At 38.1% G+C, this 19,261-nt stretch overlaps 3 protein-coding genes across 3 annotated transcripts; 1 reads left to right on the plus strand and 2 right to left on the minus strand.

Moving 5' to 3' along the window:
• Window positions 1-2,430: 2,430 nt before the first annotated feature.
• Window positions 2,431-6,106, minus strand: LOC146639492 (isocitrate dehydrogenase [NADP], mitochondrial-like). Its single transcript, XM_085366789.1, has 11 exons — window positions 5,873-6,106; window positions 5,013-5,104; window positions 4,714-4,879; window positions 4,411-4,571; window positions 4,172-4,315; window positions 3,906-4,042; window positions 3,441-3,592; window positions 3,193-3,305; window positions 2,993-3,090; window positions 2,804-2,896; window positions 2,431-2,694 (listed from the first exon to the last, which is right to left on the minus strand). The coding sequence occupies exons 1-11, from the start codon at window positions 5,991-5,993 to the stop codon at window positions 2,610-2,612; spliced, it is 1,362 nt and encodes a 453-aa protein (XP_085222915.1). The 5' UTR covers window positions 5,994-6,106; the 3' UTR covers window positions 2,431-2,609.
• A 2,018-nt stretch (window positions 6,107-8,124) lies between these two features.
• tmed3 (transmembrane p24 trafficking protein 3) lies at window positions 8,125-10,457 on the minus strand. Its single transcript, XM_085366905.1, has 3 exons — window positions 10,240-10,457; window positions 9,614-9,859; window positions 8,125-8,728 (listed from the first exon to the last, which is right to left on the minus strand). The coding sequence occupies exons 1-3, from the start codon at window positions 10,387-10,389 to the stop codon at window positions 8,495-8,497; spliced, it is 630 nt and encodes a 209-aa protein (XP_085223031.1). The 5' UTR covers window positions 10,390-10,457; the 3' UTR covers window positions 8,125-8,494.
• A 1,298-nt stretch (window positions 10,458-11,755) lies between these two features.
• LOC146639494 (retinol dehydrogenase 13) lies at window positions 11,756-19,055 on the plus strand. Its single transcript, XM_085366828.1, has 7 exons — window positions 11,756-11,973; window positions 12,262-12,402; window positions 14,399-14,590; window positions 16,083-16,244; window positions 16,320-16,436; window positions 16,605-16,809; window positions 17,009-19,055. The coding sequence occupies exons 1-7, from the start codon at window positions 11,898-11,900 to the stop codon at window positions 17,103-17,105; spliced, it is 990 nt and encodes a 329-aa protein (XP_085222954.1). The 5' UTR covers window positions 11,756-11,897; the 3' UTR covers window positions 17,106-19,055.
• The last annotated feature ends 206 nt before the right edge of the window (window positions 19,056-19,261 follow it).

The raw sequence follows: 19,261 nt of genomic DNA on the forward strand, positions 1-19,261 counted from the left end.
TGTACTTTTTGCACATGACATTGTAGCCTTTTTTGTTTTCTTTTAAAAAAAAAAAAAATCTTAGTAGGGCACCGACTACCAAAGTTGCTACTGTCTCATGTCGGCTACAACCAGAAAACAAAACTGCCGGCATGTAAAGCCCTCTCACTGTACAAATGATTCTGCAACATGCAGTGTGTTTACCCATCTTTTTTTGTTTCACATGGTTTAGCTTTGCATTAATAATCTATCCCGTGTAGTGAATATACTGCTCTAGGTTTTGAATTACCGAGTGAACAGAACAAAAAGCACTTTTTCATCAAAACCTGTCATTTTTTCTGTGAAGGCGGTCTTCAGTAAGAGTGAATTCATTTGCCTCAAGGAAGAAGAGCTGGGGATGGAAGATAAAATCTTCCGACCCCTTATAAAGGCAATATTATTAAACATAGTTATGCTTTTTCAATCTTGTTTTGTTTTTTCTAAACTGCTGTTTACCTAAAATGGATATTTCATGGTTGTCAGTTCAAATACGAGTTGCAGAATGAGCAGTTTGAGCAGAGAATCAGCAGTTTGGGTTTTTATTTGTTGTTTGTAGTTTCAGCACTCTTAAATCCAGGGCTGGGTCCACTTTACTTTTAATTCAATTTATTCAGAAATATTTTCCCCATCATGGGGAAAGTAGCATGAAAAACAAGAGATGACACAAACCGAACCTGTGAATTTAAAAGATGAAAATAAATTATTTGGAAGTCGTGCTTGCTTAGATTTTGAAATGATTGAATTAAAAGTGGACTGACACTGGTCCTGCCACTCAGAAATTCTGTTTAGGGGAAGATGGATAACTCCCCCTGTCCTGCCATGCAGGTCAGCCTTGATATGCACACTAAGCCAGAGGAATGGTCTACTAGTTCTTTTTTTGAGATGAGAAATATTAAACTGAGACCTCATGGAAATTGACCATGAATTATTTAATAAAGGTTCTCTAGTTTAAGTGATGAAGACTGGTGTTTTAATCCATCACTATCTGGGGGATAATCCTTATGATCTTTTAGAGATACACCCACTTTGTGTACGACCTCAAATTTGACATTGTTTTATCATTATATCTCCAACATTTAGTTGGATTGCCACGAAAGTTGGTACGCGATACATTTTGGGTCAATATTACTGTGATTTGTTGCTGAAGAACAAGCACATTTGAATATTGATGGAGCATTTTAATTTTCTTGGTCTGCTGCATGGATGCTTTTGGCTTGGGACCAGAGAGCACATTTTGGGTTAAACCTGAGGTCTTTAACTCCCAGTAGAGCTTATGGACTGGTCAGCTGCTTCATGGGTGCTTTAAACTTCCATAAGAGCAAGATTGATCAATTTTGCTCAGAGATATAGCTCTTTTATTGCTGACGATGAAGTTAAGTTTTGGTTTTTTGTTTTTTTTAAGACTTTCAATGGGAAGTTTTAAAGAGAAGTGAGATTAATCTAAATGTCAATAATCAAGAATTGTGTTCATTTTCTTTCTTTCTGCCTTGTAACAATTGGGGTAGAAAGAGCAAGAATCTACCATATTTTCTGAATAGTGTTTAGATCTGTTAATGTCTGACAACACTTTAAATACCAAAAATATTTTTGAATATGTCTGAATGCTCATGTTTCTTTAAATTTAGCAGTTTTAGATGAACAACCAGGCCTGGGATAAATCATTTCCTTCCTTAGGGATACATATAGATTCTTATACAGGATGAAAAGAGCAATGGTGAACACAAAGGAGGACAACCATGGCTGGGAGGTTAATTCAGGTAATGTGATTGGCGGTCTACCTGACATGAAATTGGACATGGAATTTTCCACTGCAGCAAACCTCAATTATTCTGTATTACAAACAGGAACAAACGCTAAACGCAGTCTGCAGGTGCACTTTAGCCAAGGATCAGTTTAAGATTGGAACAGTGAACCAGTTAACCCAGTTTTCTTTTCCTTAAAGAAATATTCATAATAAGCAGCAACATAATGCATAGACGTTACAGCAACCGACTGGATGACTGTGACCATGTCGACATCTGCTGGTCATACACCGTGGCTGCCAGCACAGCTAAAAGCTTTGCCAAAACTCCCATCAGGCTTGGCCCCCTGCTGGTACAACACTACTCGGCATTATGCACTGCGGGGTGCATATGATGGCTACAAAATGAGCATACAGCACCGCATGAATGCACTGCTGGACAGGAGCTCATGAGCAAGTGCATGAAATTAAAATGTGCAATAGAAATGCATGTGGTGGCTTTTCCTCAAATGATTCTGTACAGTCTGTGCTGAGAAGTGTTTTTTTTTCTGTCCCAGGATAAAAGCACCGGCCTGACAAATGAACATGAAAAAGGCAACTCCGCACACACGAAGTGTAATTAAATGACAATTTCTTTTTATAGTCATGCTGATTAAGTACAATGTGACGTTAACATAATGATATCCAAATTTTGCTATTCCCTGAAGGTATGCTCTAATTTAATGAGAAAGCCTGAAACATCTTTAAACTGTCCATAATAAATGAATATTACCATTAATAATTAATTATAAAATTTACTAATTTGTACAAATGTGGCAATAGGAAAAGGCAAACAAAACAAATATGTTATTCAGTTGCCGAGAGCTTTATCGAGGTTGGTCTTTATGGCATCAAGGAAGTCTGTCGTGTTGACATAGTGTTCATTTAGCTTGCAGCTACAATGGAGAGGGTAGAGAGTGATTAGTTGACATAAAGTGTGTATTTATGTCTAAATATTAGAAAAAAATTCTACAATATGAATTATAAATGAAAATGTGATCTCACTTGGCCAAGCCATGGATGCAACCTGCAAGATCCTTGGTCATTATACCATTTTCCACCGTATCCACGCAGACTTTTTCCAAAGTTTGGCAGAACCTGGAATTTGTAGTGCAATAGCAGTTAAAATGATATAAAACTGTATAAATATATAATATATGTCAAATGAGTAGATGACACTAATAAGATATGTACTTTATCAAATCAGGATTCTCATCCAGTTTGCCTCTGTGCTCCAGCCCTCTGGTCCAAGCAAATATGCTTGCGATGGGGTTGGTACTGGTTGGTTTTCCCTGTAGAGCAATGTTAGCATTGGTCATTTAACTCCCTGTAACCCATAACCTAACATATAGTCAAAGCTCTGAGTCTTTTCAGATTGATTCAGTGGCCCTTACTATCTGGTGTTCACGGTAGTGCCTGGTGACAGTGCCATGTGCGGCCTCAGCCTCGATGGTTTTACCGTCGGGACACACAAGCACTGATGTCATGAGACCCAGAGAACCAAAGCCTGGTACAAACAGAAACATGGAATTAGAAGGAAATCACATCAGCATGAAATCACGAAAACATGAACATCACGTCCAAATAATGCAACATTGGGAGCTCTGCAAACATACTCATTATCTAACCGTAGTCTACTTACCCTGAGCCAGAATGTCTGACTGCACATCTCCATCATAATTCTTGCAAGCCCAAACAAATCCTCCAGAGGACTTCAGGACCTGGGCCACCATGTCGTCAATGAGACGGTGCTCATACCAGATCTTCAGCTTGTCAAACTGCGGCTTGTAGTTTCTAAAGGAAAACAAAGAAATTCAGTGGCTTTGTAGATGTTAAACAACCAATAATAAAACATTTTGATGGCTCAGTGAATAATGTTTTCCTCTAGCATCAGAAACAGCACCAGGTCTAATACTCTACTGCTGTGTGTCTTACCCCAGCTGGTTACCCCAGCGACATGTACTGCACATTTCAGCTTATGGCCATGATGAATCTGATGAATGGCACAAGCTGAAACATGGGGGTTTCAATGAAATTAAGAACCTCCAAAGCAGGTGTAGCTTTCTCAGATACCTCTGCTCTGCTCTCTTTTTAATGTACATCTTACTTCTCAAAGATGTCCTGGAAGATGTCTTTAAAGCGGCCATCGTAGGCCTTGAGGATCGTGTTCTTGGTGCTCATGTATAGGGGCCACTTCTTCTGGATGGCATACTGGAAGCAGCTGTGAGCAAATCCACTGATGGACTGAGCAAAGAAAACATAGCACTTGCTTGATCAATAGCATCATAGAACATTAAATTAAAAACAAGGAGAGTACCCCAAAGTATCTTATCTTTCTCATGTAACCAAACCTATAAAGAAAGTTACTATTACCTCATCCGTGTTGTACATCCCCATCCCACAACCTCCTGCTGGGAAGTCATACACCTCCCACTCCTGCTTTGTGCTTCCATCAGCTGGGGTAAAAACAATCTTAAACTTGCCAGGCTGGTTAATGACAAAGTCTGTGGCCCTGTACTGTAAGACAGTCAGACACTGGTATGTGAGTCTGCACTGCTTTAAGTCTGGACAGAAAGAGAAGATGCACATTTGTCTTGTTGTTTTTTGTTTACCTGATCTCCAAAAGCATGCCTGCCAATTGTTATGGGTTGTGTCCATCCAGGAACAAGACGGGGAATGTTTTTGCAAAGGATTGGCTCACGGAAAACTGTGCCGCCTAAGATGTTCCTGATGGTCCCGTTGGGACTCTTCCACATCTTCTTTAGTTTAAACTCTGAGGAGAAAATATAATAAACACATATAATAAGCACAAGAAGGTATTAATTTGTGTAAATATAATAGAATTAAAATGCACTCAAATGCCTCTAATTCTAATGAATCTGTACAAAGTTAAAACAAGTCTGAGTCTAACTTACCCTCAACTCTGGCCTCATCAGGGGTGATGGTGGCACATTTGACAGCCACGTTGTATTTCATAGTCGCCAGAGCAGAATCTATGGTGACCTGGTCATTCGTCTGGTCTCTGTAGGGCAGACCCAGGTCGAAATACTTCAGCTCAACATCCACATTGGGCAGGATGAGCTGTGCAAGATGTCAATGTGTAAATTGCCTGAGGATAATTTGGCACAGAAACCACAAAAATGCACACATGCAGAGATACGAGGAAACATTTTGATTCCTTGACACGTCAAGTGTCACCTAGTGTTTGATTTACCTTCTCTTTAATGAACTCCCATATGATGCGAGTCATCTCATCACCATCCATTTCCACGACTGGCTGGTCCACTTTAATACGTTTTGTTGCATCTAAAAAAAAAAAAAAAAAAAAAAAATTAAAGTTACATTACTGTTGTATTAAAGCCGTAAGAGTCTGAAAATGACAGGGGAAATGAAAGGTTAAGTTTGCACACTTGTGTAAATAAAAGGTCAAATTGTTTTCGATGTTAGGAGTTTATTCACAGCTTTGTATTATGCTTCTTAATTGACTCCAAGTCTTCCAATTCGTGTCACTTTTGGGGAGCCAGCCATTGAGCTCTGAATATCTCTGAGCCGACTAGGCTTACTTTTATCATCTGAGACACCTGCATATCATTTTTACATTCCTGGCAGCTGGGTTTCACTGAGGCAGTGACCTTCGGATTATAAGAGTGCTCCGATATCATTTATTACCTGTCAAGCCCTTTTTGTACCTGACAACATGTGGACTAAAGTAGCAAAGCAGGCTGGCACCAAACTTACTTACATACATTATTTCTCCTTTTTATTCTTTTCACGTTAGAATACAAACTCTTTAGATTTTATTCAGCATGACCACACTGGCTTTTCTTTATGTTATTACCTTATTTATTTGTCATTTTGTAAAAATGAAACACCTCTGAATCACTTTTTGTGTAATCTTACAATGTATGACTCACCCATGGATACTTGCCAAACAGCAACAACGACTCACCTGTTTCTATCATTTCCAGTCACTCGCTATAACTTATGACTCTGCCACACTGTGCATCTAATGTAACCACATTAATGTTATGAGCAGTTCATTCTGAGTCATTGTGTTGTCGACGGTAAACTTACAGTTTCTCTGTTGCAGTCTGTGATGGCAGACGGCGGCCGGTGAGACCACTGCGGGGTTTTGCGACAGCGCAGCGGCGGCACTCCTCGACACCGTAGTCAGAGCTTTAAGGTATCCCGCCATGTATACTAGTGGTTACTTAGGGTCAGCAACTGGTCCACTGGGACTATAGCTTCTTCCTAATGAATGGACGTAAGGCCTGTAGAACCCGCTAAACTGATGACGCTGGACGTCGGCGCTAATAACTTCCACCCACGTCAGCTTGGAGAAAGACCGCTTCGCCCCGATTGGCCAGTGGAGCCGGCACAGGTTCAAGTTCACTTCAACTCTTCTTCCTATTTCATTTGAAACACAGTAGTAGAATGCAGTATACACGCTCCATGTGTATGTAATGTGGGGGTTTTCCACATTAAAAGCCCCAACGTAATCCGCATAAACAGCTAATGTACAGTGTAAACATCTGTCTTCTAATTTCTTTGAATGCAGAACTTCTTTAAAGAATAATAATGACAAAGAACTTAGAAAAAATAGAAGAAAAAAAACAAAACATAGTAAATATAAAAAGATAAATAATATAAATTTGTTCCAGGTTAAAAATTCATCTGCTAGATACTAAGAAGTGGTTTCTCTGTGTTTTAGATTTATTCACTATCAAACTACTGTTGATGTCTCTGTGAAGGTTCTCAGTCATCCAGGTCATCGTAGTCTAAGGAGCTTGGAAAGAAAAGCGTCTGTGATTAGGTAGAGGATCATTAGGGGGTCCATTGTCCCTCTTGGGGGGATACTCCCACAGGGCTTAACTCTGGGACTCTCCAGCATGTGACCTTAGAACTGAAGAAGCTTCTCTGATGAGAGGTGAAACGTCTTCAAACAACTTAAAGAAGTCCAGACACTGTTCTTTTCCAAGCTCCTTAGACTACTGTTGATACCACAAATGCTCCTAAATTTTAAAGTAATCACTAACAAACTTTTTAAAAAAAAACCCCAGGGAGATCAAGTGTCTCTGTAATGCCTCTGGCAACTTTTTACTGAGTTTGAATCCACTTCAAACTACAATCAAACTACTTGGATTCACTGCAAATAATTGTCCTCAGTGATCACCTTTATTACATGCTTAAACACTTCTTTCCTGATGTTACTGCCCCCCAACATCGGCTGCCCAATAAAAAGAGTATGAGGGCTCACTGACTGATTTGATAAGTTTGAAAAATTATGTAAATCATATGTTATGTCTTCTGACTTATTTTCGCAGTAACTTCCACAGGAATCCCCTGTGTGCCAAAGAGCACACAGGGGATTTGACATTATAGCCAAACACCCTACAGAGACACCTTGTGTTGGGTTTTCCTTTAATTTGCCACATTTCTATATAGCATTATGCACAGTGAAAGTCAAATGTTCAAGTCAAGCTGCAATAAGCAAAATACATTTTTAATGTGGCAGGACATTAGGATTAGAGTTTCCAATGGAGCTTCTTGAAAACATGGAGACCTAAAGTATTAAAGACTGTTAGAATAGCTTTAAGTACAATCTATAGTTTCCTTAATCTCTAAATTTTAAAATTAAATAACATCGCGTATCATTGGATTTGAAAAAATATCACAACACTCGGTGCCAAACTTTAATTTGACAATGTCTAAAAACTTTCTGGCATGATTACTCTCATAATTGGCTGAAAGTAACCCTCTTTCAGGTTAATGAAGATGTTTCACCTCTCATCTGAAAATGCTCTGGTCAGAACTGAAGAAGCCTCTAAGATGAGAGGTGAGAAACAAGAACCCAAAAAAGACATCCAGTTACCTTCGACTCAAGTGCTTGAGACTATCATGACCTGGATGACTGAGAACCTACACAGCCGTATTTAAAAAAAAAAAAAAAATTTGTCTTCAAATCGAATTGAAATGTCAAAGAAACTATTTGTGCAAAAAATGATATCTGGTTGATACTTGGTGACTTTCCAGTGAAGAAAATGTAAAACATATAAATGAGAATCCAAAACAACAAACAAACAAAAAAACAGTAGTTGCGTGTATATGTATCAGGTTATATGTATTTAAATTAAAACAGTAAACTTCAACTTGGTTGGCATGAGGAAAAAACAAATGCCTAAGCCACTCCGTATGAAACAGACAAGACATGAGAGAAACGGAGCTCTCATAGCTCATAATGATTTTGCACACATAAATTAAGGTAACAATACATATAACAGATGTTATACAACAAATAAAACTCAAATTTAAACACAATTCCTCTTTGGTTTTTATGTGTGATACTACTACAGATGACAGAAATCCACAAAGCTGCTTTTATAAGTGAAACTAGGCTACTTAATAGGCAGATCAAAATAAACATGCCATCTCGTCCACCTCTATAAAAATAAAGTCTCTAAAGGCTGAAAGATGTCAACTGCATTTTAAACACAGACGTGAGTGGGGTTTCTTTTCAGTAGAAAGTTGTTGAATGAAAACAACTTGTGTAAAACCTGAATTCAAGTTTTGCCCGACAGGAATGTGAAAACTCCTTGATCTATCCATTTACCATTGGCTTTGATGAAAATACTAACAATATGTGTTCACATTAGCAAGCTTCCACTTGAGTTTCTTATGGCACACTGAGACCTTGGTTTAAGTGGTAGCTGCCACAGAGCCTTTCTTGTCAGAGAAGAAGCTCTTAAGCATCATGACTTGACCGATGCCGATGACAAACAACAGGACGGTTTCTCCGATGGACCAGTAGGTGACGCGCTCCAGCAGGTGCTCTGCTTTTGTGCGATCCTGCGCCTCTCTCAGCCTGTACCATGTCTGCGAGTCAGCCACCACCTTCAGGATCTCATGAATGGCGACGCAAGACGACTCCAACTGATAACAGAAAGATTAATGGAAATTCATCAATATGTACAGTAGAAGGTGGATCGCACAGATCAGAGTCACATAAACTCACTATACATTTGACCCTAGAGGTCTCAGTACTTGAATTAAAGAGTAGTAACACTATGCTATCCTATAGTCTGATATGAAATGCACAGTCACAACTCTTAACAATAAACACTCAACCTCTTTATTTATTTTATATATAATTTTATATTTATTTTACTTTATTATATTTAAGATATCTGTTATGTCATACTATATTCTACTGACCTACATACCATTCTACTTATTTAGGTTATTTTTGATACATTTCTTGAGATTAACAACAAATGCTGGTTTTAAGTTGCATCAAAGGAATTTCCAAACTCTTTTGAGAAATAAAGTATGGCTTATCAGATGTTACACTCTGTGTTTTGAGAAGCAGCAATGCTGTCAAACTGTTGACATTTCCTCTTTTGGGTGATCTGTGTAATTCCAGGAACGGAGAGTGCATTTAAATACAATATTTCCTTGTGAGCTTAATGTGAATAACTCTTGCACCACCTTGTGGACATTATATAAACACCTTTAAAGCAGCAAAAATACTATACCAATTTTAGATTACTTGTTATCACCTTACTAAGCATAACTGATATGTCTGTACTCATTTTTCATGTCAAAATACATCCTGTTTTTTCTGATTCAAATCATGATACAAACGTCTGTGATATGACATTGCAGTTCTGTCTTCTCAAGGCATGCTTGTCTAATTGAAGGCAGCAATGTTTAAACAGTGATAAGGTAATAAATTAGCTATCAAGTAATCCAGCATGTTCTTAAAAAAAACAAACAAACTGCACCTGACACACTGAAAGCACCGTGTTCATTACTGACCTGAGTCAGAGCTGTGGTTCTTTTCATGCTGTCCAGAATGGGTTCCTCATTCCCGTGGCGGAAGTCCAGATACACTACTTTGTGTGTAAAAGTGGAGAATTCATTGCTGAAGCAAACCTTGTAGACTCCCTTCATAGTTGTGGTGTGAGAGAAGCTGTCATACTGCTTCTTCTTCTCATTATACAAGGCATTGTCATGAGGATCTGTGACGAAGCAGTCCACATCATAGTTGCCCCCTGAAATAACCTAAGAGAAAATAAAACATATATAGAAGGAAAGAAAGTTGCAACGTTGCGTCGCTGTTAAATATATTGAAGTTATTGGATGTGGCTGTGTGTGTGTGTGCCAGCTGTTCCTCTGGGAATTATTGGGCTTCTCTTTAAAAGTCTTTATCTTGAAACGGAAAATAATCTGAGATAACATATGTTTTCAATTGATTGAAAAAAAACGGAGCCAAATTTAAGTAAATCAAAATATGCATTCTGCACTATTTTACGATTAATAGACAATTATAAATTTGTTCTTGATTTCTGGAAGCCGGAGAAAAAAACTTCAGCCTAAAAATTAGTCTGACAGCATCTGCTAAGTGCACACACTGACGTGATGGAGCTCTCAGAGGAACTTACTTGAAAGTCTATGTCAAACTTCACGTCTTTCTCCAGCTCCTCGTAGAAACACTGCTTGTCATTGTCAGGCAGTTCAAATGTGATCTCAGTCCCAGACACCACACATGCACCACACAACAGCAGCAAACAGGTGAGTGACAAATACAACATCGCGACAACAAAGAGAAGGTGCAGGCAGACAGACTATTCTTCACTATTCAACAATGATGTTAACAGTTTGTAGTTCTGACGTGGCGCGAGCATGAAGAACTTCCGGGACACTGTTGTTTAGTTTTTTTATTTGAAAAAAAAAAATCCAACTTCTTCCAAACGTAATATAAAGACAGACAAGACCCAATTTAAGCTTTTAACGCAATTTAAAATATTTTAACACAAGTTTAGACCCACAAAGCGAAGAAATACGCTTAACCAGCTGTACAGAGATTTTAACCAATAACAGAGCATTACAACAGGTTTCCCCCTTTCAAAATAAGGGCACGGGATTAACAAAAGAAGCTGGAAACGAACAGACAAACGAATTTTAATAAATAAGGGAAGTCAAGTGAATTTTGAGTTCCAAAGTAGATTAATTTGCATGCAAAATTATTACTATATATTATTACTTGCACCAGTAAAGGTTTTTAGTAAAATTATATTTTCATGGCACAAATGTACTTAATCAGTAGTTAAATCATTCACTAGTGTTCAAAGGTTCTAAGATGACTACCAGTTTAATTTCATCTGTTTCTACTAATGACAGTGTTACGTCAAATTATTAATTAAAATTGTATAAATCTGTTTTACATGGTGTTTTAATTTGAAAATCCCTGTGAGAGATGTCTGACGAGGCAAGCAGTATTTCTATACCTTATGCTATAGTGGGAGTAACTCACTGCAAACAGATGCTCATAATTCAGTACACGGTGTATCCTGAGCACATAATAGTACTATTACTACCATTACAAACAAACAAACAAAAATAAATCATAACAAAGTAATACACAACCAAGGTTCTACTTTGCAATGCATATTTAAAAATGTATTTTACCTGACATTTAGAGCATGCCTGCACAAGCTGAATGGCTGCTTTAAGTAAACTCTTTAGTACATGAGTCAGCAAGCTGCCGCATTACGCCCTATTGTCTCTTGATGGGTGTGTTTTGCGTGGCATTCTATTACACAAGCACGCTGCACAGAACTCCTATGGTCTGATCTTTGATATATATTACCAGATACATTTCCCCACAATGCCAAAACAAATATTCACTGTACTTGAAAGCTTAAACAAACCCCAAACCAAAACCAAATAACACACAACCAACAAAAACAAACAAACAAACAAAAAAAAAACAAGTATGTCGTACATGACAGCAAGGAAATAAACATATTTAAACCAATGACTGTTTTCTACAGTCATTGATTTAAATCATTGATTTAAACCAATGATTGATTTAAACGGAAGCTTATTCTGAAAAATCTCCTTTAAGTTCCACCACGCCCTCCACTTCCGGCTAGTTTATCGTTACAAATACGAAACGGGAAAACACGTATTTGTCGTTTTCGCCGTTGTTTGTGGTAGCTGACGTAAAGTTCCTTCCACAAAAACAGATCGTTAACTGCAAGTCTGCAGCAATATTAAAATTTCAGCTTCTTATATAAGTTCCAGAATTGCTTAAACAATGCAAAACTACGCAGAGGCTGTTAAGGACTTCACCGAGAGACATGCAACTTGCCTCACGGTTGTCTTTGTTGCAGGTAAGCCTAATTCTTTATTAAATGCATACTGTTTAAGCTTTGTTAACTTGCACATTTAGTAGGATTTCTGATACGGTAATGAAAGGAGATCAGGTAAGCACTTTGTTCTGTCATGACAGATTATTGCTGTTGCTCGTAGGTGTGAAATTGTAGAAATATATAACAGTATGTAGCTGCTTGATTTAGCTTAGAATAAACATAAGAGTAAAAGGTAGTAAAAGGTCGAATGGAAAGTCTTCGGAACATTCTCTTACACCCTGTTCATAGCATAAATATCTTTTTTGTCAGGGGTAGGCGTGCTGGCCTTCCGCAGATGGATGGCAGGAGGAGTGTGTCGGAGCAAGGCCAGGCTGGAAGGGAAAACGGTCCTCATCACTGGAGCCAACACTGGTATTGGGAAAGAGACAGCCCTGGACATGGCCCAGAGAGGTAAGACCCTCCATGTTTGTTTGTTAAAGAAAAGTACAGAAAAACAAAAACATATGCAAAGGCTGTGTCTCACGTCCTGTACATGGGTGTAGGTCAGGGGTGTCAAATCCTCAGGGCCAGAATTGGTTTGTCTTCTTTGGTGAAGGATGGCATAAATTTTAACCTTAACTCTAAACTGCATCATCATAGGTTTTACAGCCTATGATGTCATGCTACACTAGAACAATGAATTAATTTATATACAGTTATATGACAGAAAAGTTCATATTTTTCAAAGTCTGCTCTAGAATTTTTATTTTTTTTAAGAGTGGGTCCACAGTAAGAAAACAAAGAAAACAGACAATTTTCTGTTATTTAACAAAAACCTTCTGCACAATGAGCTACCAGAAGTTTTTCTGTATTTTCGCAACTTATTTCAGTTTAAGCTGGATTTCTATTGTGTAGAAAAAAGACACACTGTTATAATTGCGCTACTTTTTCTCATATTAAAATAGCACCAGGATTAAATATGCAGATAAACATCTGTACAGTGTCAGACAGAGGAGATTCACTGGTCTAAACCACTTAAGTGGAATGTATGTGGCCCGTGGTGTAAAATGAGTTTGAAATCCTTGGTTTTTATATCAGCCGTCTGGAACCATGAATTCTGCTTTCCGGCCATCAATCTGTCCCTGAAGCTCAAGGTCACTTGGGTTATACAGCAGAGCAGTGATGCAGAACACATCAGAAAGTCTACTTCTGAATGGCTTCAAAAAATAAAGTAATAAAAAGATAAGGTTTTAGAGTGCCCTAGTCAAAATCCAGACTTAAATATGATTAATATAGTTTGACATTACCTTAAACACGCCATTCATGCACGAAAACGCTCCATATAAAATAAGAGTTTGCCCTTATATTTGGATATTGACTCCTAAGGCTGGAGAAACTGATCAGGAGGGCTAGCTCTGTGGTCGGCATGAAGCTGGACACTCTGGTGACAGTGGCAGAGAAAAGGACATTAAAGAAACTGATGGACATTATGGACAATGCCAGACATCCTCTGCACACGGCCATTAACAACCAGAAGAGTCTGTTCAGTGACAGGTTGCTTCTCCCAAAGACAAGAACTAACAGACTTAAAAACTCCTTTGTCCCACACGCCATCAGACTGTTTAACTCCTCCCTGGAGGGGAGAGGGAGGGGAAACAGGAGGACAAAGGAGGGGGGAACAACTAAGCTGTAGTGCCTCTTCACCTCACTGTGCAATACCTTTTGTGCAATACTTTTGTAAATAGTCAACGGTGCAATAGACTCAATACTTGAAATGTGCAATTCACTTGTATTTTTATTTTTATTCCTATTTATTCTATTTATCCCCTTCGTATATTTTATTTATATTGTCTCTGTATTTATTTATATATATATATATATATATATATATATATATATATATATATATATATATATATATATATATATATATATATATATATATATATATATATATATATATATATATATATATATATATATATATATATATTTTTTTATATTATAATATTCTGTAACTTCTGTCGGTGCTGTGCTTTTTTGGAAATCGAATTTCCCAGAGGAACCCACCCGAGGGATTAATAAAGTTCTATCTAATCTAATCTCTAATCTAAGAGTTACTTAACTTAAAATTAATAGAAGGGTTTTGCTGACATTTTTATTTTATTTTATTTTTTACATTTTTTAAATTAAATGAAGCACTGCCAAAAATGATTTAATTAAATCTCTATATAGTTGCGTAAAAAGAAACCATATCTACAGTCCTGTTTTGGACATTTGGTACTTAATGAAGAATATTATATAATAACCATTCAGTAACAACCAAGAAATGATAGAATATTAAATAAGTATCAATGACAGTAGGTAAAAATAAATCTGTAACCTCAACTAGTACTTTGGTTGCACATCCTCTGGTGTTTACATGTAAATATGAATTGCTTTTGTATGTTTTTTCTTTTTCTCCAAGGGGCCAGAGTGATCCTGGCCTGCAGGGACATGACTAAAGCCCGTATTGCAGCAGATGAGATCCGTCAGAAGAGTGGGAATGGCAATGTGGTGGTAAAGAAGCTTGATCTGGCCTCACTACAGTCTGTCAGAGACTTAGCCAAAGATGTGGAAAAGAATGAGGAGCGCTTAGACATCCTCATTAACAATGCAGGTATTGCAGCAGTTCTACCTGGTTTTTTTAATGTCTCTGTAAAGCACTTTAAATCACCTTGCTGTTGAAATGTGCTACATAAATAAACTTGCCTTGCCTTACCTTAGTCCAGACCTTCCCAAAGTGTGGGGCCCGCCCCCTAGGGGGCGCGCAGAGCCATGGCAGGGGGGGCGTGGTATGAAAAGGAAAAAAATAAAATGCTTGGTCACTGCTATCATGGGGCGCCCACAGAAAAGCAAAGCAGGAGATGAAGCATAGCTGAATATGTTTCTAAACCAACTTCATTCTAAGCCAAAGGCTAGAATTTGGTTTCACCTGCACAAGTGTCGAGGTAGGTCTCCCCTGCAGAACTGGTTTTCCCTTCGTCGGGAGCAGCGCTGGGCTCTTCAAATCACGGACAAACAGTATCCCACATTCTTGATTTTTAGTTCACAAACACTTGTTGTAATGACTAACTACTCCTGACATTTTGTAGACGTTAGCTCTTTATACAGTAAAGTTACAGCGGGATACAAATAATATCAGGCTGATCCTGCCACGATTTGTCCCCCCGGTTCAAATCACGGACAAACAGTATCCTACAGCTGTTTATGTTTTTAAACCTATTTTGCACAGAGAGGCATTTTTTGAAAAATGTATTGATAGCAATGTTGAACATTATTACACAGGAAAAAAACAACTACAGTAAAATAATCACATCGTGACGCCTCTGTCTTTGTAAATGGAGGGACAGTAACTGCGTGTAAACCTGCAGATAGTCAGATTAACAGAAACAGTATTTTGTCTCTATCTGCCATTCTGGAATTCATCTCATGTAAACAATAACATGGCGCACAGCGTGACGTGAAAAAGGCACATACCTTTGACGTTGCGTGACGAACTCTGTATTCCTCGTCCACACGTAAACGCAAAAAAAGGTTTTTAAAAAATCTCAGCTTTCGGTGATTTGAAACGCCGTTTACGTGTGGACGAAACAGCTGCGTTTTCAAAAATACCCGTGTAGGTGCGGACGTAGCGTAAAAGAGTTAGTAGTTTATTTCATTACTACCTGTCATTTATTGCAGATTACTTGTATTTGCTTAATTGTTTACTAAATGTTTGAGGTGTGAAATAAACCGCAATGGAGCAAAATATGGGTGTGTGTGGTTGGAGGATGTGTTGGTAACATTTTTCATGTAAAACAAAGGGGGGCCCAGCAAAAAAAGTTTGGGAACCACTGCCTTAGTCAGTTAGTAGAAGTTAAATGTTGTCATCATTTTTATATTGTTAAGCACTTTGTGCAGCATCGGCTGTTTGAAATGTGCTATATAAATAAATTTGACCTTGATCTTTATGGGATCCTCATACAGATTTTTAGGAGGGTAGAATAAGTTATTTGGGGTTGAATGATACTGACAGACACTGAGAAATTAGTTATTTGTATGTTTTTATTTTTTATAATTTTCTTGTTTTGTTTTGTTTTTTCAATTTTTTTTTCAATTTTTTTTTTTAGGTATTATGATGTGTCCTAAGTGGAAGACTGAAGACGGCTTTGAAATGCAATTTGGCGTCAACCACCTGGGACATTTTCTTCTCACCAACTGTCTCCTTGACCTGCTGAAGAAGTCAGCACCAAGTCGCATTGTGATCGTCTCCAGCCTGGCGCATGAGAGAGGTAAAATCTTGGTGCTAAAGTCAAACAACCAAAGATTTTTCTTTGTCACACCTGTTTAAAATAAATTTCTTGCAGGTCAGATACACTTTGATGACATTAACGTTGATAAAGACTACACCCCCCAGAAGAGCTACCGACAAAGCAAGCTGGCCAACGTTCTCTTTGGCAAAGAACTGGCTACAAGACTGAACGGTAGTGTGACAGGAGTTCAGACACATGTATAATATACAGTATGTTACAAATAACCATTTTACCTCTTGTTTTCTATCTTTGTATCTTGAGTTAATGAGCATTGTTACCATGATTTTTACACTAGTGCGGTGTTTGACGCACGCCTGTTTCTGATGGACCTCTCATTAGGCAGCGGTGTAACCGTCTACAGTCTTCATCCGGGGGTCATCCGCACAGAGTTAGGCCGCCATCTATTTAATTCATTTCCTATGTGGAAGATAATGCTAGCAAAGGTCTTCATGAAGTTGGTCAAAAATCCCTGGGAAGGAGCCCAGACCACCATCTACTGTGCTGTGGACGAGAGCCTGGCAAACTCCAGTGGCCTCTACTACAGGCAAGTACATCTGACTGGAGAAAAATGATGTTCTCACAGTAGAAAAAGAAATGCTCTTATCCTACCAATTAATTATTCTAATATTAACAGAGGCTGAGATAAACAACAATAGAGTAAAAGGTTTTTAATACAAGCAGTTTGCAACCACACTGTATGACACTCTTCATGATTTATCTCTTTTCTTCATTCCACCGTACAGCGACTGTGCTCCCAAAAAGCCAGCACCACAGGCCCTGAATGATGCTGCAGCCAAGAAGCTGTGGGACCTCAGTGCTTCCATGGTTGGTCTGTCTTAAGCACAGCAGCCTGCCATCCCTTTATCAGCCCTGCTGTTTTTTGGCATTTCAGCGACCCTGTTTATATGGGCAAATAAAGTGCTAATCTTTACAGCCTTGCACATCACAATACACAATTTGATGTGCAATAAGATTTCTTTCCTGCTCAAATTTTATAGAGTTTGCAGAACCAGATTTTGCACTATTTACTCTACTCAGTATGCACTTATTAAAATCATTGGTGTTGCTTAGTCTTTATTTTATATATACTCTGTATACTTTGCATACTTTATCATTTACACAGGTACCCCAGTGTGTACCTGTGCATTACAGCTATATCATTATGAGAACAAGGCGATAATTACTTATTATTCTGCCATTTGGGCTTATTTTGACAGCATGTTCTCATATATAACATTTGCTTTTATTCATGGCATTTAACAATTACTGACACATTGTGAAAGGATTTTGTTTATTTTTTTTGGTGTGGTTGATTTTCTATTGGGTAAACAAGAAAACCGAGAGGTAGAATGTGTTGAAGCAGGGCTGAACCAAAGGAAGTGACCTTAAGCGCTAGCAGCCGTGGGAAGATTGTTTTACTTGACAGGAGAGAGTTGTCTACCAGGTGTAGAGAGAGAGAGTAGATGCCTGAGGGGCAGAGAGCTAGTTGGATACACCCAGTACTGTAAGTCCAAAACACTCGTCAACTCACTGAGAGCCCTCCTGTGTGTGTGTGTGTGTGTGTGTGTGCATTTACAAGAAAATTGTGATGTTGTGTACTTTTTGTTCTCTAAGTTGAGAGTTAACTTAAAGACTGAAGGTAACATAAATAAGTGTAAAGCAAGAAACCACCAGCTGTTAAAATCTTTTGGCAATAAATCTGGCGACAAGTGTCAACACGTGCAATGACTCAACACTTTCAATGCATTTATACATTTTCTTTTTTATTTATGGGAAGTTATGGCTGTAAAGTATCTGCAATATTTGAAGCTTGTAGGTCATACAAACCTAGAATTGCGCAGCCATTTATCAGCACATTTGGCAATGATGAAAACAGCGAATAAGACCCCATTCTGATATAAATGACTCTCTCGTTCATAGATTTTAAGAGTTAAAAGACGAGGAAAAGAAGCGGAAAATTCTCGGGTGTTTGGAGGGATCTGTCATTTGATACGAACAATTCAAACTGCTTTTTAAAAGTAAAAGTCACAAGATTTAGTGACGTGAATGTAATTCCTTTGACCATCCTGAATATTTGAGTTTGCAAACTGTAAGACATCGCATACGTTTTTTTTCTGTATCAACGCCTTTAAACCCACACTTCTTTCTCCTATAGTTCTTATGCAGTATGATCCTTATGTCAGGCCCACTCAGCTGTAATTAAAGTGTAAAAATGTTTGTGGGTGTGAAAGTCATGTCAGTACGCTGGCACGCATCACATTCAAGTTACTCACCTAGTTTTTTTTTTTGTTTTTTTTTCACATTCAGCAGTTATGTCATTTTCCATGTACAGTCAATGGATTATGCTAGTCATGCTGTGTCATGTCAGGCTGAGACCCCGTTGCTTTCTAAACTTTGTGTCGTGGAAACCAAGCTTTCAGTATTGTAACTCAACTGTTCTTGTGTTAAGTCTTACAGCAGAGCCCCAAACACGCAAGTCTTTTTTTTTTAATAAGTCACTCTAGACAGATCACAAATTTGCAAGGTTACATAAGTGTCATTGTAGATAGTTATACATTCGCACAAACCCCATTCCTTGTTTTAAAGCCACATTTTAAAACGTGAAACTCTATCCATTCTAACGACTCCCAACATGTTTAAAATGCAAACATAAATCAGAAAGCACAGAAACTAGCATTCAGCATGTTTCACCAGTAATAAACTCAATGACTGAATTACCCCACAGGCTCTGTGGCTCAGATGTTACCTCTTCAGTATCTGTAGGTAATGTCATGCACATGCCCTTATCAGTTCTCCGTCCAACGGATACAGAATCTATAGCTGGGCTGGAAAAGTGATAAGGAGATGTGAGTGACCACAGTACCAGAAAAGCATCTGTTTAATCTGTTAAACTATGACGAAGTACCTATTTCTTAGGACAAAATGACTCCAAAGAGTGTTGAAAGTTTGTGTAGTTTTCAAGTTGCATAAACCTGGCATCCATTTCCTCGAAATCC

This window comes from Diplotaxodon limnothrissa, linkage group LG1 (assembly GCF_057381915.1).
Source record: "Diplotaxodon limnothrissa isolate DT_005_m linkage group LG1, D_limnothrissa_male_GT1.1, whole genome shotgun sequence".
Lineage (NCBI taxonomy): Eukaryota > Metazoa > Chordata > Actinopteri > Cichliformes > Cichlidae > Diplotaxodon > Diplotaxodon limnothrissa.